The sequence below is a fragment of the Stegostoma tigrinum genome, chromosome 3 (genome assembly GCF_030684315.1).
Source record: "Stegostoma tigrinum isolate sSteTig4 chromosome 3, sSteTig4.hap1, whole genome shotgun sequence".
Classification (NCBI taxonomy): Eukaryota; Metazoa; Chordata; class Chondrichthyes; order Orectolobiformes; family Stegostomatidae; genus Stegostoma; species Stegostoma tigrinum.
The window spans coordinates 129,047,009-129,068,713 of record NC_081356.1 but is presented as its reverse complement, the minus strand read 5'-3'; the positions used below and the strand labels follow the sequence as shown (position 1 = coordinate 129,068,713).

Genomic DNA, 21,705 nt, shown 5'->3' with positions numbered 1-21,705 from the left:
ATCTCTGTTGTAAAAGGTGATATCGGTTTTAAACAGTGCCCCCTGGAAAGAGAGCCATCATTTCCACATCCACCTCAACAAAACAACTCACGATCTTATACAGAGATAGTCGGAACTGCCGATGCTGGAGAATCTGAGATAACAAGGTGTAGAGCTGGATGAACACAGGAGGCCAAGCAGCATTAGAGGAGCAGGAAAGCTGACGTTTCAGGCCTAGACCCTTCTTCAGAGCTTCACTTTCCGAAACGTCAGCTTCGCTGCTCCTCTGATGCTGCTTGGTCTGCTGTGTTCATGCAGCTCCACACTGTGTTATCTCTGTCTATCTCCCGTTTGCTCTCACCTATACTCTCACTCACTGTCAAAGGATCTTATACAGTTCAATCTAGTCACCCATCACCATTCCAAGTGGAGCTGGAGGCACACAGCAGGCCAGGCAGCGTCCGAGGAACAAGAAAGCTGACGTTTCAGGTTGGAATTTCTGAAGAAGGGTCCCGACCCAAAACGTCGGCTTTCCTGCTCCTCTGATGCTGCCTGGCCTGCTGTGTTCATGCAGCTCCACACTGTGTTATCTCTGTCTATCTCCCGTTTGCTCTCACCTATACTCTCACTCACTGTCAAAATACTCACGCTGTCACACTCTTTCACACACTCACTCTCTCTCACAAATACTCACACTCTGTTGCCCATTCTCTCTCACCCACTGTCTCTGAAAATGCTCTCTTCCTTACACCTTCTTGTGCACTCACTCTCACTTCATACTCACTCACTCACCTTACCCTCTCACTCACTCTCTCTGAAAATGCTCAATTCCTTACTCTCTTTTTCACTAACTCACTCGCTTGTGCAGTCTCTCTCAGACTCACTGTGGTGGGGTTAGGTGTTTGCAGCCAGGATGTGGCATGGAAACGGGCTCTGGCAGGGGGCTGGGGGTGCGTAATCATGGTGGCAGAGCCATTTGCAGCCACATCAAACTGAGCAGCAGAGCAGCTTCCTGCAATCTCTGACAGCTACACAGGATACATGCTGCGGGCAAGGAAGAAAGGAGGGAATACCATGGATACTGTTATTCCCCCCCAATCGGCCAATCATTGCCTGTTGTTCAGAATAACAGCAATTGTTGACTGTTCTTGGGGACAGTCTGTACCAGATTGGCTGCCCTGAGCCTTGACCATCCCAACTGGTAGAGTACAGGTCAATCATCCACCTTACACTGGTGGATATCAACTATTTGAAACCATTTTGGATAGTAACAGCGTAGAGGGCAGATAGGGAAAGGCTCTGAAGCATGTTGAGAGATAATCTCCTGAGGATGGTGTCTCTGGTCCAGTGAGTGATAATGGGGAACCGGGGCATGATCCTGGATAATACACAGGAGTAACAGCGAGTATATTACAAGCAATTGCTGGAGAAGCTCAGCAGGTCTGGCAGCCTCTGTGGAGAGAGAAACAGAGTTAAGTGTTTCGGCTCCAATCACTGAGTCCTGAAGAAGGATCACTAGACTCGAATTGAGCAGGTGCTGCTTTGTCCTGGATGGTGTCGAGCTTCTTGAGTGTTGCTGGGTCTGCGATCATCCAGGCAAGTGGGGAGTATTCCATCACACTCCTGACTTGATGGTGCACCTGGGCTGAAAGTAATGTCCATGATTCATCATTTCTCATAATTTTTTTCATCTTTAGAGTCCATTTTACCCACTTTACTAGGAGAAGGATTTAGAAAATGGGGAGATGATGGTGCAATGATAATGTCATTAGGTTAGTAATCCAGATGCCCAGGCCAATATACTAGGTATGTTGGTTCAAATCCCACTGTGGCAAATGGTGAAATTTGAACTCAATAAAATTCCAGAATTATAAACTAGCCTAATGACATCCAAAGTCAATTGTCATAAAAACTCATCTGGTTTACCAGTGCTTTTTAGGCAAGGAAATCTGCCATCTTTACCTCGTCTGGCCTACATGTAACTCCAATCCAATAGACAATGTGGTTGACTCTTAACTGCTGTCTGAAAGCCAGTCAGATCAAGGTCAGTTAGGAATGGATGGCAAATACCAGTCAAGCTAGTGCCAGTCCCATCCTGTAAAGGAAATGTAAATAAAGTCACCATACGGGAGATGTGGGGTGTGGGTTAGCTCAGCTGGTTGAATGGCTTGTTTGCAAAAGAAAGAGATGCCTGGAGCTTAAGTTCGATTCTCATGTTGTCTGTGGTAACCAGGAGGGACCCTCCTTCTCAACCTCTCCTCTTTGCCTGAGGCTCAGTGACCCTCAGTTAAACCATCCCCCCATCGTCTTTCTCTCTCTCTCTCCCTCATGAGAGAGCAGCCCTGTGGCCCGCTGGTATTACAGTGCCTTAACCCTTTAAGAGACGTGGCACTAACTGCTTGAACACTGCAAGTTAATGCTTTCTATGTTTGGATTCACAGTCTCCTTCAGACTCGGCCTCGAGATTAAAATCAGGGATTCCCAGGGATGGTGATGAACATCGAGAACCACCTCATCCCTTGCAGCACCCACGCCAAGGTAACAGACTGGGTCTCATCGCTCGGAAGTATAAATGTTATTGCATGTGCAGTCAGGTGGAAGGAGGACAGAGGGTCACGTGGAAGGCGGAAAATAATGCTTCTGCTGTACAGAAGTTTGATCGGATCCCAACCTGGGGATTAACTGCGTTGGGTTACAGTCCCTTCAGCTCAGAGAGCATTGATCCCATGAAGTGAATAAAAATAAATTCAGTCTAAGGGAATCCAACCCTTAAAAGACACTGGACCGTTCCGAGGTGATATCAGGGGACAGCTGTACACCCCAGGGATAGCGGAAATCTGGAACTGTGCCTTCAGGAAAACGACATAGGTGCTGGGGCTTTCAAACCTGAGATCACGACTGTGCAGCATTGCTCAGTGCATCCACAAACCCTGTTATATTCTCACCACTGGATCCCACAGTGCCGTTTCTCAAAACCCGGTGGGGGCCAGTTAGCTCAGTTGGCTGGTTTATAATGTAGACAATTTGGGTTTGATCTCCTGACCAGCTGACATAACCTGATCTTTTCATCCTCTCCCCTTGCCTGGACGGATGACCCTTGGGTTAAACCACCAGCAGCCATCTCTCTCTCTAATGAGAGAGCAGCTCTGTGGTCTGGTAAGAATAGGGCAATTTGATTTGGCCTAAAACTCTGTTATATTGTAACCACTGGATTCCACAGACCACTGACTTGTTGATAACATTCCTTTTGACTGTTGAAGTGATCAGTTGATCCCAGTTTGAAGATAGGTTGGGCGGAGTAGCTCTCCGGTGAGATTGACAGGGGGAAGTGAACAATGAGAAGGGACCTGTGTAAAATTCGATGTGTTCTGGAGATAGCAGATCATCTACACACAGACAGATAATCAGTCAGGAAGCTGTGTGTAATATAGCCCAGTTGGCAATGTGAGTTTGCAGAATCTTGAAAGGATCACCCATGGAAATTGGGAATCAGAATTCCCTCACACATTTATCCTTGATCTCTCACTCACAGCTGGATGACAGGCAGCGTTGGTCTCCCTCTGCTGGTGTGACCAGTCACCTTGGTGGGCAGTGGAGGCTTATAGTTGTACAAGAAGATCACAAATCATGGGGCAACACGCACTTTTACCAGCATGTAGCCTAGAGCCAGCAAGAGCACTGTCCCAGGCTCCAATGTCCTTTGGCCACACAACTGACCAGGAATCTCCCCCATCCTTATCAACCTGCTGCTAGGGCGAATTGAACAGATTTACAAGTTTAATAAAATGTGAGGCTGGATGAACACAGCAGGCCAAGCAGCATCTCAGGAGCACAAAAGCTGACGTTTCGGGCCTAGACCCTTCATCAGAGAGGGGGATGGGGTGAGGGTTCTGGAATAAATAGGGAGAGAGGGGGAGGCGGACCGAAGATGGAGAGAAAAGAAGATAGGTGGAGAGAGTATAGGTGGGGAGGTAGGGAGGGGATAGGTCAGTCCAGGGAAGACGGACAGGTCAAGGAGGTGGGATGAGGTTAGTAGGGTGGCGCAGTGGTAGTATGGCGCACTGACCTCTACATCGCCGAGGCCAGACGCCAACTCTCCGACACCACCTCCTACCGCCCCCTCGATCATGACCCCACACCCGAGCACCAAACCATCATCTCCAACACTATTCATGACCTCATCACCTCAGGGGACCTCCCACCCACAGCCTCCAACCTCATTGTTCCCCAACCCCGCACGGCCCGTTTCTATCTCCTTCCCAAAATCCACAAACCAGCCTGCCCTGGTCGACCCATCGTCTCAGCCTGCTCCTGCCCCACTGAACTCATCTCCACCTATCTGGACTCCATTTTCTCACCTTTGGTCCAGGAACTCCCCACCTACGTCCATGACACCACCCACGCCCTCCACCTCCTCCAGGACTTCCAATTCCCTGGCCCCCAACACCTCATCTTCACCATGGACGTCCAGCCCCTATACACCTGCATCCCGCATGCAGATGGCCTCAAGGCCCTCCGCTTCTTCATGTCCCGCAGGCCCGACCAGTCCCCCTCCACCGACACCCTCATCCGCCTAGCCGAACTCGTCCTCACCCTCAATAACTTCTCTTTTGACTCCTCCCACTTCCTACAGACTAAGGGGGTGGCCATGGGTACCCGCATGGGCCCCAGCTATGCCTGCCTCTTTGTAGGTTACGTGGAACAGTCCCTCGTCCGCACCTACACAGGTCCCAAAGCCCACCTCTTCCTCCGGTACATTGATGACTGTATCGGCGCCGCCTCTTGCTCCCCAGAGGAGCTCGAACAGTTCATCCACTTCACCAACACCTTCCAACCCAACCTTCAGTTCACCTGGGCCATCTCCAGCACATCCCTCACCTTCCTGGACCTCTCAGTCTCCATCTCAGGCAACCAGCTTGTAACTGATGTCCATTTCAAGCCCACCGACTCCCACAGCTACCTAGAATACACCTCCTCCCACCCACCCTCCTGCAAAAATTCCATCCCCTATTCCCAATTCCTCCGCCTCCGCCGCATCTGCTCCTACGATGAGGCATTCCACTCCCACACATCCCAGATGTCCAAGTTCTTCAAGGACCGCAACTTTCCCCCCATAGTGGTCGAGAACGCCCTTGACCGCGTATCCCATATTTCCCGCAACACATCCCCCACACCCCGCCCCCACCACAACCACCCAAAGAGGATCCTTCTCGTTCTCACACATCACCCCACCAACCTCCGGATACAACGCATCATCCTCCGACACTTCCGCCATCTACAATCCGACCCCACCACCCAAGACATTTTTCCATCCCCACCCCTGTCTGCTTTCCGGAGAGACCACTCTCTCCGTGACTCCCTTGTTCGCTCCACACTGCCCTCCAACCCACCACACCCGGCACCTTCCCCTGCAACCGCAGGAAATGCTACACTTGCCCCCACACCTCCTCCCTCACCTCTATCCCAGGCCCCAAGATGACATTCCACATTAAGCAGAGGTTCACCTGCACATCTGCCAATGTGGTATACTGCATCCACTATACCCGGTGTGGCTTCCTCTACATTGGGGAAACCAAGCGGAGGCTTGGGGACCGCTTTACAGAACACCTCCGCTCGGTTCGCAATAAACAACTGCACCTCCCAGTCGCAAACCATTTCCACTCCCCCTCCCATTCTCTAGATGACATGTCCATCATGGGCCTCCTGCAGTGCCACAATGATGCCACTCGAAGGTTGCAGGAACAGCAACTCATATTCCACCTGGGAACCCTGCATCCTAATGGTATCAATGTGGACTTCACCAGTTTCAAAATCTCCCCTTCCCCCACCGCATCCCTAAACCAGCCCAGTTCGTCCCCTCCCCCCACTGCACCACACAACCAGCCCAGCTCTTCCCCTCCACCCACTGCATCCCAAAACCAGTCCAACCTGTTTCTGCCTCTCTAACCTATTCTTCCTCTCACCCATCCCTTCCTCCCACCCCAAGCCGCACCCCCATCTACCTACTAACCTCATCCCACCTCCTTGACCTGTCTGCCTTCCCTGGACTGACCTATCCCCTCCCTACCTCCCCACCTATACTCTCTCCACCTATCTTCTTTACTCTCCATCTTCGGTCCGCCAACCCCTCTCTCCCTATTTATTCCAGAACCCTCACCCCATCCCCCTCTCTGATGAAGGGTCGAGGCCCGAAACGTCAGCATTTGTGCTCCTGAGATGCTGCTTGGCCTGCTGTGTTCATCCAGCCTCACATTTTATTATCTTGGATTCTCCAGCATCTGCAGTTCCCATTATCTCTGATACTAGATTTACAAGTTTGTTTGGTTGTGTTGCAAATGTACCTTCCTTGACTGTCAAGTCCTGGAGTGGGACCTGAACTTGAACCTTCGAGTTCAGACACAGGTACTGCACCACAGGACTTCCCCATCATCAATGACCACCTTAGGTCAGGCAATGACCAGGCTCATCCCTCACTTACTTTTCAGATTTGTTCACAGGATGTGGGCCTTGCTGCGGTCCCTCAATGCCCTGGAGAAGGTGGTCGTGAGCTGCCTGCTTGGCCCTGTACAGTCATAGACTCATAGAAGTTTACAACACAGAAAAAGGCTCTTCAGCCCATCAACCCCATGCTAGTCAATAGTAACTAACTATTCTATGTTGATAAAATGTGGAGCTGGAGGAACACAGCAGGTCAGGCAGCATCCAATGAAGAGGAAAGTTGATGTTTCGGGTTGGGATTCTTCTTCAGGACTATTCTATTCCCATTTTCCAGTACTTAGCCCATGCTGTTGTATGTCTTGGCATCACAAGTGCACATCCAAACAGCTCTTCAATGTTCTGAGGATTTATGCCTCGATCTGCCTCACAGACAGATTCCCAGAACCCACTGGGTGTAATAAAAATTTCTCACAACCCCTATAAATTTTCTGCCCCTTACTTTAAACCTTGACCTCCTGGTCATTCATCTCACTCCACCAAGAGGAAAGGTTTCTTCCTGTCCACCCTGACTATGCCCTTCATTATTTCTCCATCTCAATCATGTCCTTAAGGCCATAAGCCTTAGGAGCAGAAATTAGGCCTATCAGCCCATTGAGTCTGCCCCGCCATTCAATCATGGCTGATAAGTTCCTCAACTCCATTCTCCCGCCTTCTCCCCATAACCCTTGATCTCCTTGACAAACAGGAACCTATCTATCTCAGTCTTAAATGCACTCAATGACCTGGTCTCCACAGCCTACTGTGGCAGTAAATTCCATAGATTCACCACTCTCTGGCTGAAGAAGTTTCTCCTTATCTCCGTTGTAAAAGGTCTTCCCTTTACTCTAAGGCTGTGCCCTCAGGCCCTAGACTCTCCTGCCAATGGAAGCATCTTCCCAACACCCACTCTGTCCAGGCCATTCAGTATTCTGTAAGTTTCAGTTAGATCCCCCCTCATCCCTCTAAACTCCAATGAGTATAGTCCCAGAGTCTCCAGGCGTTCCTCACGTGTTAAGCTTTCCATTCCTGGGACCATTCTTGTGAACCTCCTCTGAACCCACTCCAGGGCCAGTACATCCTTCCTGAGATATGGAGCCCAAAACTGCTCACAATACTCCAAATGTGGCCTAACCACAGCCTTATAAAGCCTCAGAAGTACACCCCTGCTTTTATATTTAAGTCCTCTCAAAATAAATGCCAGCATTGCATTTGCCTTCCTGACTACTGACTCAACCTGAAAGTTTACCTTGAGAGAATCCTGGAGTAAGACCCCCAAGTCTCTTTGCACTTCAGATTCTGAATTTTCTCCCCATTTAGAAAATAGTCGGTGATTTTATTCTTCTTACCAAAGTGCATGGACTTTCCCACATTGTACTCCATCTATCACTTCTCTGCCCACTCTGCTAACCTGTCCAAGTCCTTCTGCAGCCTCCCCACCTTCTCAATGCTACTTGTTCCTCCATCTATCTTTGTATCATCTGCAAACTTAGCCAGAATGGCCTCCATTCCTTCATCTAGATCATTAATGTACAAAGTGAAAAATTGTGGTCCCAACACTGACCCTTGTGGAACTCCACTTGTCACCGGCTGTCATTCTGAGAAAGACCCTTTTATCCCCACTCTCTGCTTTCTACCAGACAGCCAATCTTCTATCCATGCTAGCACCTTGCCCCTAGAGCCATGGGCCCTTATCTTACTCAGCAGCCTCCTGTGAGGCACCTTATCAAAGGCCTTGAAGCCCAGGTAGATAACATCCATTGGCTCTCCTTGGTGTACCCTGCTCGTTACTTCCTCAAAGAATTTTAGCAGATTTGTCTGGCATGACCTCCCCTTGATGAAACCATGTGACTTTGCCCTATTTTACTATATACTTCCAAATATTCAGAAATCTCATTTTTTACAATGGATTCCAAAATCTTACCCACGACCGAGGTTAGGCTAATCGGCCTGCAATATTCCATCTTTTGCCTTACTCCCTTTTTAAACAGGGGTACCACATTGGTGATTTTCCAGTCGTCTGGGACCCTCCCTACTCTAGCGATTCCTGAAAGATCACCACTAACGCTTCCACCATCTCTTCAGCTCACTCCTCAGCTATCTCTTTTAGAACTCTGCGATGCAGTCCATTTTGTCCAGGTGATTTATCCACCTTCAGGCCAATCAGTGTTACTGGCACCTTTTCCTTGGCGATGGCCGCCATACTCAGCCCTGCCCCCTGACTGTCTTGAATTTTTGGGATATTACTTGTCACTTCCACTGTGAAGACTGACCCAAAGTAATTATTCAGTTCCTCAGCCATTTCCTTGCTCCCCACTGCTATATCTCCCCCATCATTTTCCAGTGGTCCAATGTCCACTTTTCCTTCTTTTGCCCTTTGTATATTTAAAGAAACTCTTACAGTCTTCATTTATATTACTGGCTAACTTACCCTCATATTTAACTTTCTCCCTCCTTATTTCTTTTTTTGTCACCCTCTGTTGGTCTTTGTAAGCTTCCCAGTCTTCTTGTTTCCAACTGCCCTTCACCACATTATCTGCTTTCTCTTTTGTTGTTATGCTATCCCTGACCTCCTTAGTCAGCCATGGTTGCCTCATCCTCCCTGTACCATGCTTCTTTTTCCTAGGGATGAATTTTTGCTGTGTCTCCTGAATTACTCCCAGAAACTCCTGCCATTGCTATTCCACCGTCTTTCCTGCTCGGCTCCTCTTTCAGTCAATTCAGCCGAGCTCCTTCCTCATACCTCTGTAGTCGGCCCCCCCCGAGGAGAGTTTCAACTCTGCACTTGCTTCTACGAGAGCCGTTGTAGAATGAACCACAAGGATCCTGCAGGTCAGATTCAGATACTTGGTCCAATCAGCCAGTGCAATGCAGCAAACGCCCAGGCAGAGCTTCCCACAGTATACAGAGACAATAATCACTGGAGATGCTGGAAGCCAGAGCCTGTAGGCTCCTCCCTCATACCATTCCCCCGATTCTATCTTCTCCCTCTCAAATTGCAGTGTAGATTCTATCATATTATGGTCACTGCGTCCTAAGGGTTCCTTCACCTTAAGCTCCCTTAACAAGTCTGCCTCATTGCTCTGGATTACTAGGTCATTGATATTGCTCAAACACCGCCATGGTACCTTATAGGATGCCCTTGTCTCTAACCTTCGCTGCGGTCGCTGATTTGCTTCTTATCGACTTCGAAACAACTCAAGGCTGTCCCACAGCCCTGACTGCTAGGAGTCATACAGTGTGGAAACAGGCCCTTCAGCCCAACTCATTCATGCTGACAGCACTTCTTCGTAAATAAGGGGAAATTGCTTTGTGCGACATGGGGGTCAGTAACCCAGCGTAACAGATAATCAACAGCACAGATGGAGGGAGATGAGAGGAATATGCAGCAAGTTATCTGATTGGGCACTCACTGCCTGAAAGGCTGGTGGAGGTAGATTCACCAGTTACTGGCTGCAGAGAATCAGAGGCACTGCTGCGAAGGAAAATCAGTTGCAGAGATAAAGTTCTGGAATGGGACCAGTTGGATAACTATTTTGAAGACATGGCACGAGCAGAGGGATTGGAGATTGGGAGAATTTTCAGGTGACTTGTTGGAAATATGGAGAATCCTGAGATGGTGGATGTTGGGAGGTTGTTTCCTCTTGTGGGAGAATTCATAACTAGGGGTCATTGTCTCAAACAGAGATTCTGCTTCTTCCCTCAGGGGATTATGAGTTTTTGGGGGGTTTTGTAAAGTAAAATAGATATTAACGTTGTCAAAGAATATAAGCAGCAATGACTTTGAGGCTAAAGATCATCTGATGGAAAGGTGTGGCCATTTCAAGTGACTGAGTGGCTTACTCCCATCCCATGTTCTTGTGTCTTTAGTCTTCAGTGTTTGATACAGAGCCTCAGTATGACATGCTTGCCTTTATTGGTCAGGGAATTGAGTACTAGAGTCAGCTTATCATATTGCAGTTTTATGGGACTATGGTTAGGTCACACTGAAAGTATTGCTCACCACATTACAGGAAGGATGTGGAGACTTTGCAGAGGGTGCAGAAGAGATTTACCAGTAAGCTTCCTGGATTAGGGGCTTTGAACTATAAGAAGAGGCTAGAAATACTCATGCTGCTTTCTCTGGAGTGACGGAGGCTGAGGGGAGACTTGATAGAAGTCTATAAAATTATGAAATGCACAGATAGGATTGACAGTCAGAATCTTTTTCCCAGAGTTGAAATGTCTAATTCTAGGGGGCATGCATTTAAGGTGAGAAGGGGACCATTCAAAAGAGATATGAGGGGCAGGTTATTTACACAGAGACTGATGGGAGTCTGGAACGCACCGCCGGGGTAGTGGTGGAGGCAGATACAATGGGGGTATTTAAGGGACTTTTAGATAAACGCATGAATACACAAGGAATGGAGGGATATGGACCAATGACAGGCAGAAGGGATTAGTTTCATTTGGCATCATGTATGGTCCAACATTGGTGGCCAAAGGGCCAGCTCCTGTGCTGTACAGTTCTATGTTCTATGAGCTCAGGCGGGAGTATTGGGCTCTGCAGGGATTAGATAGTATTTATAGTTAATAACCAAACTAATGCTAATCGACTTTCTTCAGTGTTCACAGTTAATGGGTGGCCCTGCATGTTTCCTTTCCGATTTGCAAGCAAACTGCATCGTACCTGTATACCGCACAGAATGACCAATAGAAAATGGTGAGTGAGAGTTTCCTGCTTTACCATCTCTTACAACTAAAAGCAAGGTGACCAAGGTAGTCAGGAGTGGGCCACCCTTTGGAGCATGGGTCCAACCTGGAGTGCTTCACACCTCAGCTATAATCTTTCCCTTTACCGATTTCCAATCATATTCCCAGCGGAGGGGAGGTTGACACATGGCTGATATGTTTAACCTACCTTGCTAAACACTTCATGAAGCCAAATCCTGGCAAATTCAGCACCTTGGATCGATCCTCTTGGCCAATCACTCATCAGGTAAATCCATTGAGTGACTCCTACTCCTCACAGATCCCCCTCAGATGCCAATCAGTTGAGGTGAGCTCTTTGACCTGTGAGTGGTGACTGCATTTCCCACTTTCTCCCAGGATAGATTTACTGCCAGCTTTCCTGCCTGACGTTTCCCGACTTTACAAAGAGCAATTGGAATCCCTTCATAGAGCCGGTGCACCTTTTTCTGGAGCGGAGGGGGTCATTTGGGTCTCATCTTCTTCAGTTGCAGAAAGGGTGTCAGAGTTCTGAGAATGAGGTGGGACAGCAGTGGACAATGACTAGACAGGAGTACAAATATAGAAGGTCTTGACTTTTACTGTGAAAGGGACATATGACAATTTCCAGTTCAGAAATGATAACCAGAGAGAAGTGGAGATATTAATGGGCACTCACCATGCAGTTGGTTCACTGACAACATGTCCCAGTCACCCCGTTATGACCTTGTTATGAAGATGCCCCATATTTTTTATTATACTTAAGTTTTGAAGAATTATGGAAAAATTGGTTGACATCAAGCTTTGTAGAAACCCAGGCGTGATTTATTTGGTAGAAGTCATTGATAGGTTGCTGTAGACATTTGAGTTTTTTTCCTAAGGAAAGCTTCCCGCAAATAATATGATGAATGATGACTCATGATGTAACCCCTTAATGATTTGATTTGGTTTGATTTATTACTGTCATGTATACCGAGATATAGTGAAAAGTGTTGTCTTATGTGCTTTACAGGCAGACTGTGGTGTACAAGTGCATCAGGGCAACAGAGCAGAGTGGAGGGTATAGAGTTACAGTTGCTGAGGAGATGCAGAGTTTGATCACTACTAACATTAAAGAGGTCCGTTCAAAAGTCTGATAACAGCGGGGAAGAAGCTGTTCTTGAATCTGTTTGGATGTCTATACAAACTATCATGTCTTCTGCCCGATAGAAGAGAGTGGAAGACAGTATAACCAGGATGGGAAGGGTCATTGATTATGTTAGGTGCTTTCCTCTGGGCAGCAGGAAGTACAGGTGGTGTCAATGGAAGGAAAGCCATGGACTGGGCTGGCCTCACGACTCTCTGTGGTTTCTCGCGGCCTTGGGGAGAGCAGTTGCCATACTAAGCTGTGATGCACCCAGATAGGATGCTTTCTATGTTGAATCTATAAAAAAACTGTAAGAGTCCTTATGGTCATTCTGAATTTCCTTAGCCTCCTGAGGAAGTGGTGGCGTTGATGTGCTTTCTTGACTGACAGCTCTGTCTTGAACAGTGGAGGGTGCTTTGGTATCTGGCATCAAGTGGGGGATAAAAATGGCGAAGGCCTGTCCAGCTGATCTCTCCCATTTCCGCTTGCTGAGTTCACGGTGAAATCTGATTGTTCTTCTGGGAAACTGAACGGAGAAATTTCTCAATATTGTGTTTCCTGAGCAAGCACTGAACAGCAGAACAGCAGACTTCCGAATAGTCTACATTTTATCCATTGCTGCCAGAAGGTGTGAGGTTGGAAAAGCATAGCATACTGTCTGACCTGCTGTATATTTCCAGCCTTACACCTACAGACTGTGGCTTCCAGCAGCTGCTGTCCTTATTGTCTCCAGCTGCCAAAAAGTGTTTTTAAATTATTTCAGAAAGTGAATCCCTGCGGACAGAGAAATACCATTATCGCTCTTTTCCTGAAGTGTGTGTGTGTGCATGTGTCTTGGGTTTTTGAGAGGATAAACATTTATATTTCTGACAGTGTATTGTTACGACTACTACAGGAGGAGTGAATTGATAATCAAATCAGAATAATTAACCAATCATGCCTTTGGTCATAGGGTCACACAGTCCAGAGAGAGCCTTCAGTTCATTGGGTTTGCTTTGACCGATCTACACTAATCCTACTTTTCAGCGCTTTCCTATATTCTTGAATGTTATGACATTTCAAATACTCACCCAATTACTTTTTAGCAGTTGTGAGGTTTCCCGCTTCAACTACCCTCCCAGACAGGGTCCCATTAGTAGAGATTCGCCTGCACTTCATCTAACCTCATCTACTGTATCCGTTGCTCCCGATGTGGTCTTTTGTATATTGGGGAGACCAAACACAGATTCGGGGCTAGTTTGCAGATCATGTCCACTTTGCAGCACCAACCAGCCCAACCTTCCAGTTGCCGTCCACTTTAACTCCCACTTCCCACTCCCCTGCTGACAGGTCCATCCTTGGCCACCTCCACTGCCCAAGCGAGGCCAAACATAGACTGGAGGAATAGCACCTCATGTTTCGTCCTGAGACGTTAGAGCCCAACGGCCTGCATATTGACTTCACCAGCTTCAAAACCTCCCCTTTCCCAACCTGTCCATCTTCCTACTCACCTACTCGCTCTACCCTTCCCACTGATCAACACAATAACCCCCTACCTCAATCTACCTATCTCTGTCTCACCTACCCTTCTCCCAGACCCATCCCCCTCCCTCTATTCATTCCTGGGCTCCCCTCCCCCTCCCCGTCCTGACTAATTGTTTCGGCTCGAAATGTTGACTTTCCTGCTCCTCGGATGCAGTCTGACCTGCTGTGCTTTTCTGGCTCCACAGTTATTGACTCGAGCTTCCAGAATTTGCAGTCCATACTGTCTCCAGATTCCCACCACCCTCTGGGTGTAAAGATTTTTATTCCTCAAATCCCCCGTTTCACCTGTTAAGTATAAATGTGTTGATTCAATTAACAAAATGGCTCAATGTTTCTCTTTTTGTGCCACTTTCCAGCATTAAAGGAATATTCGCTAGGCTTCTTTAATGAAATCAAAATAATTTGTGTATTCTAAACAAAACATATTCTTAAAGCAAGTGATAAACACTAGTTGACAGGAAGGCCATGATCCAGATTAAAAACTATATTCCCTTAATCCTACACACAGACGCACTCATACCATTTGAAAACATAAGCCTCTCTAGAGTTGATGGTTTAAAAAAGAAGAAAAGCAAAAAGGGGAAAAATATCTTACTGGCCCAGAGTCTGGAAATAAAGGATAGAATCTGATGACTTCTCATATCCACTGGATTTCCTGTTGATGATGCTGAATTGCTGGCAGCTGTAGATTAATGGTAAACATTCTGTTCTGATTGCAATCAACTTAGGTTCAAGTCTTTCCGAACTGATAACAATCCACCTCTTCAGGTTTTACTCGATAGACAGAAATACTGGTCTTTTTAGGGTCCATTAGGTTCCCAGGAATGTCTATTGAGAAAAAGATCTCCAGGTTTTAAGAGAGAGTCTTACCGTTTCTGTTGTGTCTCCTTTGCTGTCTCTAGACTCCAGTTTGGGTTTCCAGGCCAAAATTAGCATAAATGCTCTCAAGCCTTTTCAAAGCCATGTTTTCAGAGACTTAGCATTTTAAAGCATGAAGAGAGTCCCTTCAGCCCATTGTGTTCTACTAGTCATCAAACATCCATCTACCCTAATCTCATTTTGCACTTAGCTTCATATGCTGGTGCTTTAGGTGTTCATCTAAATGGCTCTTAATTTTCTTGAGGGTTCCCAATTCAACAGTCATTTTGGGCAGTGAATTCCAGAAACTCACCTGCCTCTGAGTGAAAAGCCACCTTCTCAAATCCCCTCTGAGTAGCCTATTCCTTCCCTTAAAATTGTTGGTCCTCATTCTAGGCACCTCAACAAATGTAATTGCTACTTTTCCAGTATTTGAGGAAATAAACCATGTTTCCTAACTCCTCAAAAGCTTAGCTTGGCTGCCTACCCCAAGATTGCTTGATTTCCTATGAACAACAGATAATTTGCTGCATACATTAAATTTTTGATTTTATTTTCCAATTAAACACATTGTAATACCTTTATCAACCCATAAGTTATCCAATTAGTTCAAATTCTTCTAGTTTTTCCAAGTGCTCTTCTAATATGTGTATTCCCAACAGCATATCAACCAGTTATTACATCTTCCTTGAATAAGTTTTGTTTTGATAATTGCATTTAATAATGGAACCTGGTTGATAGATCTTTTTATTTCAAACTGAATATAGGTAAGTTGGCCATCTCGATTATGGGGTATGCTATTTGTTACTTTGTGTTTTGACCCTTGGAATTGTCAGACAGAGGACAGTGCAGTCCCCCGGACTCAGTTGTAACAATCTCCTTTGTCAGTGCTTAAAACTCTCATTCTGGTTTTCAAATCCCTCCATGGCCTCACCCCTTTCTACCTTTGTAACCTCATCTGCCCCCACAGTTCTCCAACGTGGACAAACAGGAGGCTGGAAGAACATAGCAAGCTAGACAGTTTCGAAGGGTCTAGGCCCGAAACGTCAGCTTTTGTGCTCCTAAGATGCTGCTTGGCCTGCTGTGTTCATCCAGCGCCACACTTTGCTATCTTGGATTCTCCAGCATCTGCAGTTCCCGTTATCTCTGACACAGTCAACTTGTTGGGTAAGGATAACCTTGAAGAAGTAAAATAACCAAAATGTTAACAGCTCCTTTCCTCCAGATGCTGCCTGGCTTAATGTGTTCTTCCAGCCTCCTGTTTGTTTTAATTGGATTCCAGCATTTGCAGTTTTTTTGTCTCTAGTCCTCTGAGATACCTGCATTCCACAGTTTTTCCTTCTTGTTTGTCTCTGATTATATTTGCTCCACTGTTGGTGACTGTACTTTCAGTGGAAAAGCCCTAAGCTCTGGAATTCCTTGCCTAGAACTCTCAGCTTCTTGATCCTTCTCTTTTCAATCTAGACATCTACCTTTTCCACCTGACTTAATAACATAATAGAGTCATACAGCACCGAAACAAATCCTTTGGTCCAACTGGTCCATACCGATCATAATCCCAAACTAAACTTGTCCCTGTGTCAGCGTTTCGACCAAATACCTCCAGACATTTCTTATTCATGAGCGTGTCTAAATGTTTTTTAAATGTTGTAACTGTACCTACATCCACCACTTCCTCTGGAAATTCATTCCACACTCAAACCACTCGCTGTGTAAAAAAATTGCCTGTCATGTCTTTTTAAAATCTTTCTCCACTCACCTTAAAAATATGCCCCCTAGTCTTGAAATCCCCCATTCTAAGGAAAAAGCTCCTACTATTTACCTTATCTGTACCCCTCATGATTTTATAAATCTCTGTGAGGTCACCCTTCAACCTCCCATGCTACAGTGAAAAACATTCCAGCCTATCCAACCTCTCCTGATAATTCAAACCCTCCATTCCTGGAAAAATCCTGGTAAACATTTTCTGAACTCTCTCCAGCTTAGTACTTTCTTTCCTATAACAGGATGACCGGAACTGGATACAGTGTTCCAGAAACAGCTTCTCCAACATTCTGTACAACCTAAACATGACACCGCAACTCCCATACTCAAAGGTAGCTTAGTGTCAAAACTATTTGATAGAGAAGGCAATGGTTTACTGCTATTAACACTAGACTATTAATCCAGAGACAAAGGTAATCTTCTGAGAATTGTGGTTTGAATCCTGCCATGAGAGACAGCAGAAATTTGAATTCAATAAAATATCTGGAATGGTATCACAAAACTGTGTCCAGTTGTTGGAAAACCCATCTGGTTCGCTAATGTTCTTGTGGGAGGGAAATCTGTCCTACATTTAATCTCTCAACTGCCCTCTGGATCCGCCCACATTCTGTGAATAAAATGAAAACTCTGTGAAGTGTCCTGGAATGATTTGCTCTGTTAAAGGTGCTACATAAATGCAAGTTGTTGAGCATGGAGTGAACTCCTATCCAGATCTTACCTGAGGGTTACATGAGTCCTCTATGAAAGTTGCAATGGTATGGGATCTCCCTTGACGAAAGGCTTGGGCTGTGGGGGGGGTGCCAGTTCCAACCATTGTCGTTGCTAGCCATCATGGATTCTGAGAATGTGCCCATAATGATGCCAGTGCCCCCAGACTATTTAAAATAAGAGATTTCCTGTTGCCCCTTGGCATTGCTGTACCCCCGCCCTCCCGCACCATTCTGGATTGCTCCTGTAATTGTGGTGTTTACATTCTCTGGGTTAGTCAGCAATGGCTAATAAATGCTCAGCAAAACCAGTGGCAGCCACATCCTGTGGGCAAACAAGTTTTCATAAAAACTTTCACCAATTCTAATATTATGAAGTTGTGTGGAGTATTTCATAAATTGGAAGGTAGGAAGTTAGAATTTGTTGGTAAAAATGACATTGGGGAAAAGCAGTGCGTGGTCCCGTTAAGAGATTGCACTTTATCTGTTAAAAGAGATAGAGCACAGAGCACAGAGCACAGAGCACAGAGCAAGCCCTTCGGCCCTCGATGTTGTGCCGACCTGTCATACCGATCTCAAGCCCATCTAACCTACACTATTCCATGTATGTCCATATGCTTGTCCAATGACAGCTTAAATGTTCCTAAAGTTGGCGAATCTACTACCGTTGCAGGCCAAGCGTTACATTCCCTTATTACTCTCTGAGTAAAGAAACTACCTCTGACATCTGTCCTATATCTTTCACCCCTCAATTTAAAGCTGTGCCCCCTCGTGCTCGCCGTCACCTAGGAAAAAGGCTCTCCCTATCCACCCTATCTAACCCTCTGATTATTTTATATGTTTCAATTAAGTCACCTCTCAACATTCTCTCTAATGAAAACAGCCTCAAGTCCCTCAGCCTTTCCTCGTAAGACCTTCCCTCCATACCAGGCAACATCCTAGTAAATCTCCTCTGCACCCTTTCCAAAGCTTCCACATCCTCCTTATAATGCAGTGACCAGAACTGTACACAATACTCCAAGTGCGGCCGCACCAGAGTTTTGTACAGCTGCAGCATAACCTCTTGGTTCCGGAACTCGATCCCTCTATTAATAAAAGCTAAAACACTGTATGCCTTCTTAACAGCCCTGTCAACCTGGGTGGCAACTTTCAAGGATCTGTGTACATGGACACCGAGATCTCTCTGCTCATCTACGCTACTAAGAATCTTACCATTAGCCCTGTACTTTGCCTTCTGGTTACTCCTACCAAAATGCATCATCTCACACTTGTCTGCATTAAACTCCATTTGCCACCTCTCAGCCCAGCTCTGCAGCTTATCTATGTCTCTCTGCAACCTACAGCATCCTTCGTCACTATCCACAACTCCACCAACCTTAGTGTCGTCTGCAAATTTACTAACCCATCCTTCTACGCCCTCAACCAGGTCGTTTATAAAAATGACAAACAGCAGTGGACCCAACACCGACCCTTGCGGTACACCACTAGTAACTGGTCTCCAGGATGAACATTTCCCATCAACTACCACCCTCTGTCTTCTTTCAGCAAGCCAATTTCCAATCCAAACTGCTATATCTCCCACAATTCCATTCCTCCGCATTTTGTACAATAGCCTACTGTGGGGAACCTTATCGAACGCCTTGCTGAAATCCATATACACCACATCAACCGGTTTACTCTCATCCACCTGTTTGGTCACCTTCTCAAAGAACTCAATAAGGTTTGTGAGGCATGACCTTCCCTTCACAAAACCGTGCTGACTATCCCTAATCAATTTATTCTTTTCTAGATGATTATAAATCCTATCCCTTATAACCTTTTCCAACACTTTACCAACAGATAGTAGGAACTGTGCTTGGAAGTTTTCAAGTACTGTACAGAAAGCCCCAAAATTGAAACAAGAGTGCCAAAAGGCCTTATAGTTGGCCAGCAAAACAGTAGTTTTGTTTTGGTAGTTAGACAACAAGATTGAATTTAACCAAGCACCTAGAGACAGAAAACCAAGTGAGTTTAAAACTGATGGTTTTGACAATCTGAAGCCAATCATAATATAAGAAATTGATGTGTCATAGGCGGGTAAAAAGGATAAGGAATTTTGAAACAAAAACAAGGTTGCCGGAAAAGCTCGGCGGGCCGAGCAGCATTTGTGCTGTCGGGTTCGGTGACCCTTCTGAGAATCGAGTTCCAAGGAAGGGTCACCAGACCCTAAACGTTAACTCTGCTTTTTCCTTCACAGATGCTGCCAGACCCGCTGAGCTTTTCCAGCAACTTTGTTTTTGTTCCCGATTTACAGAATCCGTAGTTCCTTTGGTTTTTAAGGGTTTTTGAAAACTGGGGTGAGAGCCAACTGTTATCTGAAGGGAAAGCAAACCTGCCACCTGAGAAATAAGGCCCGAGCTCTCAGGAGAAGTTGCTAGCTCTCTAAGAAAGCACCATCTCTTTGAAAAAGGTACCACAGCATTTTAGCTCACAGTCCTCATCAAAGAAACTACATCCCTGACAGCAGAATCAGTGGAAGAATGGTGTTTGTGGCACAAAGGAGAATGCAGAGCATTCCAGAAGGCCCAATCTATGGGAGTTTGGAGAGGTCAAGTATTAACTTAATGTTGTCTTTTAATTGGGTTATAAATGGAGCTTGTGGTTATGAGGAGTTAGCAAGAACTGCCGATGCTAGAGTCAGAGATAATGCAGTGTGGAGCTGGATGAACACAGCAGGCCCGGCAGCATCAGAGGAGCAGGAAAGTTGACATTCCGGATCGGGACCCTTCTTCAGAACAGCATTCCAGTAGAATTTAGGCCAGTTCAGGAGTAGGTAGTGGTCTAGTCGGGTATTGTTCAGTTTGTTAATAAGTCTGTTAATTTGTTCACTGTTAGGGTTAAATAAATAAATTGTCGCTTGTTGGTTATTAAGTAGATAGCAGGGATTTTCTTTCACTTAATCACTCTTTTAACAGATTATAAAGGTGAAGTGAGCTTCTCTAGGTGTTTTGGGTTAATTGTTAGAAGGGAACTTCTATTCCCCATCATAACAAATTGGGGGGGGGGGGGGGGGGGGTGGTGGTGGAAGTCGTTACAGAGATAGTAGGAACTGCCGATGCTGGAGAATCTGAGCTAACACAGTGTGAGGCTGGATGAACTCAGCAGGCCAAGCAGCATCAGAGGAGCAAGAAAACTTGATGTTTCGGGTCGGGACCCTTCTTCAGAATCCGACCTGAAATGTCAAGCTTTCCTGCTCCTCTGATGCTGCTTGGCCTGCTGTGTTCATCCAGCTTCACACCATGTTGTAACAAATTTGGGCTTGTGTTTTGTTTTATCTGTCAGAGGGGTTCAACTTTCCCCTTCTCAGTTACACTACCCCAGCTCAACATTTTTTTGGATCCTGACGCATTGTGTTATTTTATTTTTATTTCAGGTGTGCCACCACACCCAACTTTGACAAAGATGGACAATGGGGTTATTGTGAAGCGATCCAGCCGCTAACACATGGTAGGACTGCATTGTCATTTTGTTGATTCACTTCCATTAAAGTCATGCCTACGTTGAACACCGGTATTCCATCACAGAATACATAAAACCTCCAACTCTAGAACTGCAACCCCCTCTCCTCAAACACCAGCGCAATTTCTATCTAAATCTGCTTCAGAACAAAATTCTACCAGAATTAGAAAGACAGGGGGAAGGACTGTGAGATTGACATGTAATTTTCAGGAGTTAAACCATAAGAAAACAAACAAGTATAACAATCTTCCAAGGGAATGATAGCATATTCACCAGAAGGAATAAATTAGCCAGAGTTAGTCCAGACTGGAGGGTGTTTCTTTTACATGAAGAGGCATGATAGTCTACAGGTTATGTTGTGGGGCTAATGATGCAGTGGAAATTCATTTCGATGTGGGAGGCATGGTCATTCAGTGGTTAGCACTGGGACACAGACTGAATTCGAGCCTCAGGCAGCTCTCTGCGTGGAGTTTGCACATTCTCCCCATGCCTGTGTAGGTTTCCTCTGGGTGCTCCGGTTTCCTCCGGGTGCTCCGGTTTCCTCCCACAGTCCACAGATGTGCAGGCTAGGTGGGTCATCCATGGGAAACGCAGGATTGCAGGGGTAGGTTGGCCTGGATGGGATGCTCTTTGGGGGCTGGACGGGCCAATCAGTGTAGGGACACAGGTTCAAGGTGCCGGGGAGGGGAAGTTTAAAAGTTAGACTAACAAGGCAGGTTTTTCACACCGAGCGTGCTGAGTGCGCGGAACTTGCTGCCAGAGGAGGCGGTGGAAGCAGATACAATAACAGCATTTAACAAACACCTGGATGGGTACATGAGTCGGAGAGAAATAGAGAGCAATGAATCCAGTAAGTGAAATAACAAAGTGTGGGGCTGGATGAACACAGCAGGCCAAGCAGCATCTCAGGAGCACAAAAGGCCTAGACCCTTCATCAGATGCTGCTTGGCCTGCTGTGTTCATCCAGCCCCACACTTTGTTATCTCGGATTCTCCAGCATCTGCAGTTCCCATTGTCTCGGATCCTGTAAGTGAAGATGGTTTTAGTATGGAAGGACATGTGCCACGT

The 21,705-nt window shown here is 46.2% G+C and overlaps 1 protein-coding gene across 1 annotated transcript in view; it reads left to right on the top strand.

Annotated features, from left to right (window-relative positions):
* LOC125450817 (hepatocyte growth factor activator-like) overlaps positions 1-21,705 on the top strand; it is a 77,462-nt gene that overhangs the window by 1,915 nt on the left and 53,842 nt on the right. Inside the window, exons 2-4 of the mRNA XM_048527059.2 lie at positions 2,421-2,517; positions 11,059-11,155; positions 20,552-20,625. Of these exons, the coding sequence (XP_048383016.1) occupies positions 2,421-2,517; positions 11,059-11,155; positions 20,552-20,625 (268 nt within the window). The remainder of the gene's footprint in view (positions 1-2,420; positions 2,518-11,058; positions 11,156-20,551; positions 20,626-21,705) is intronic.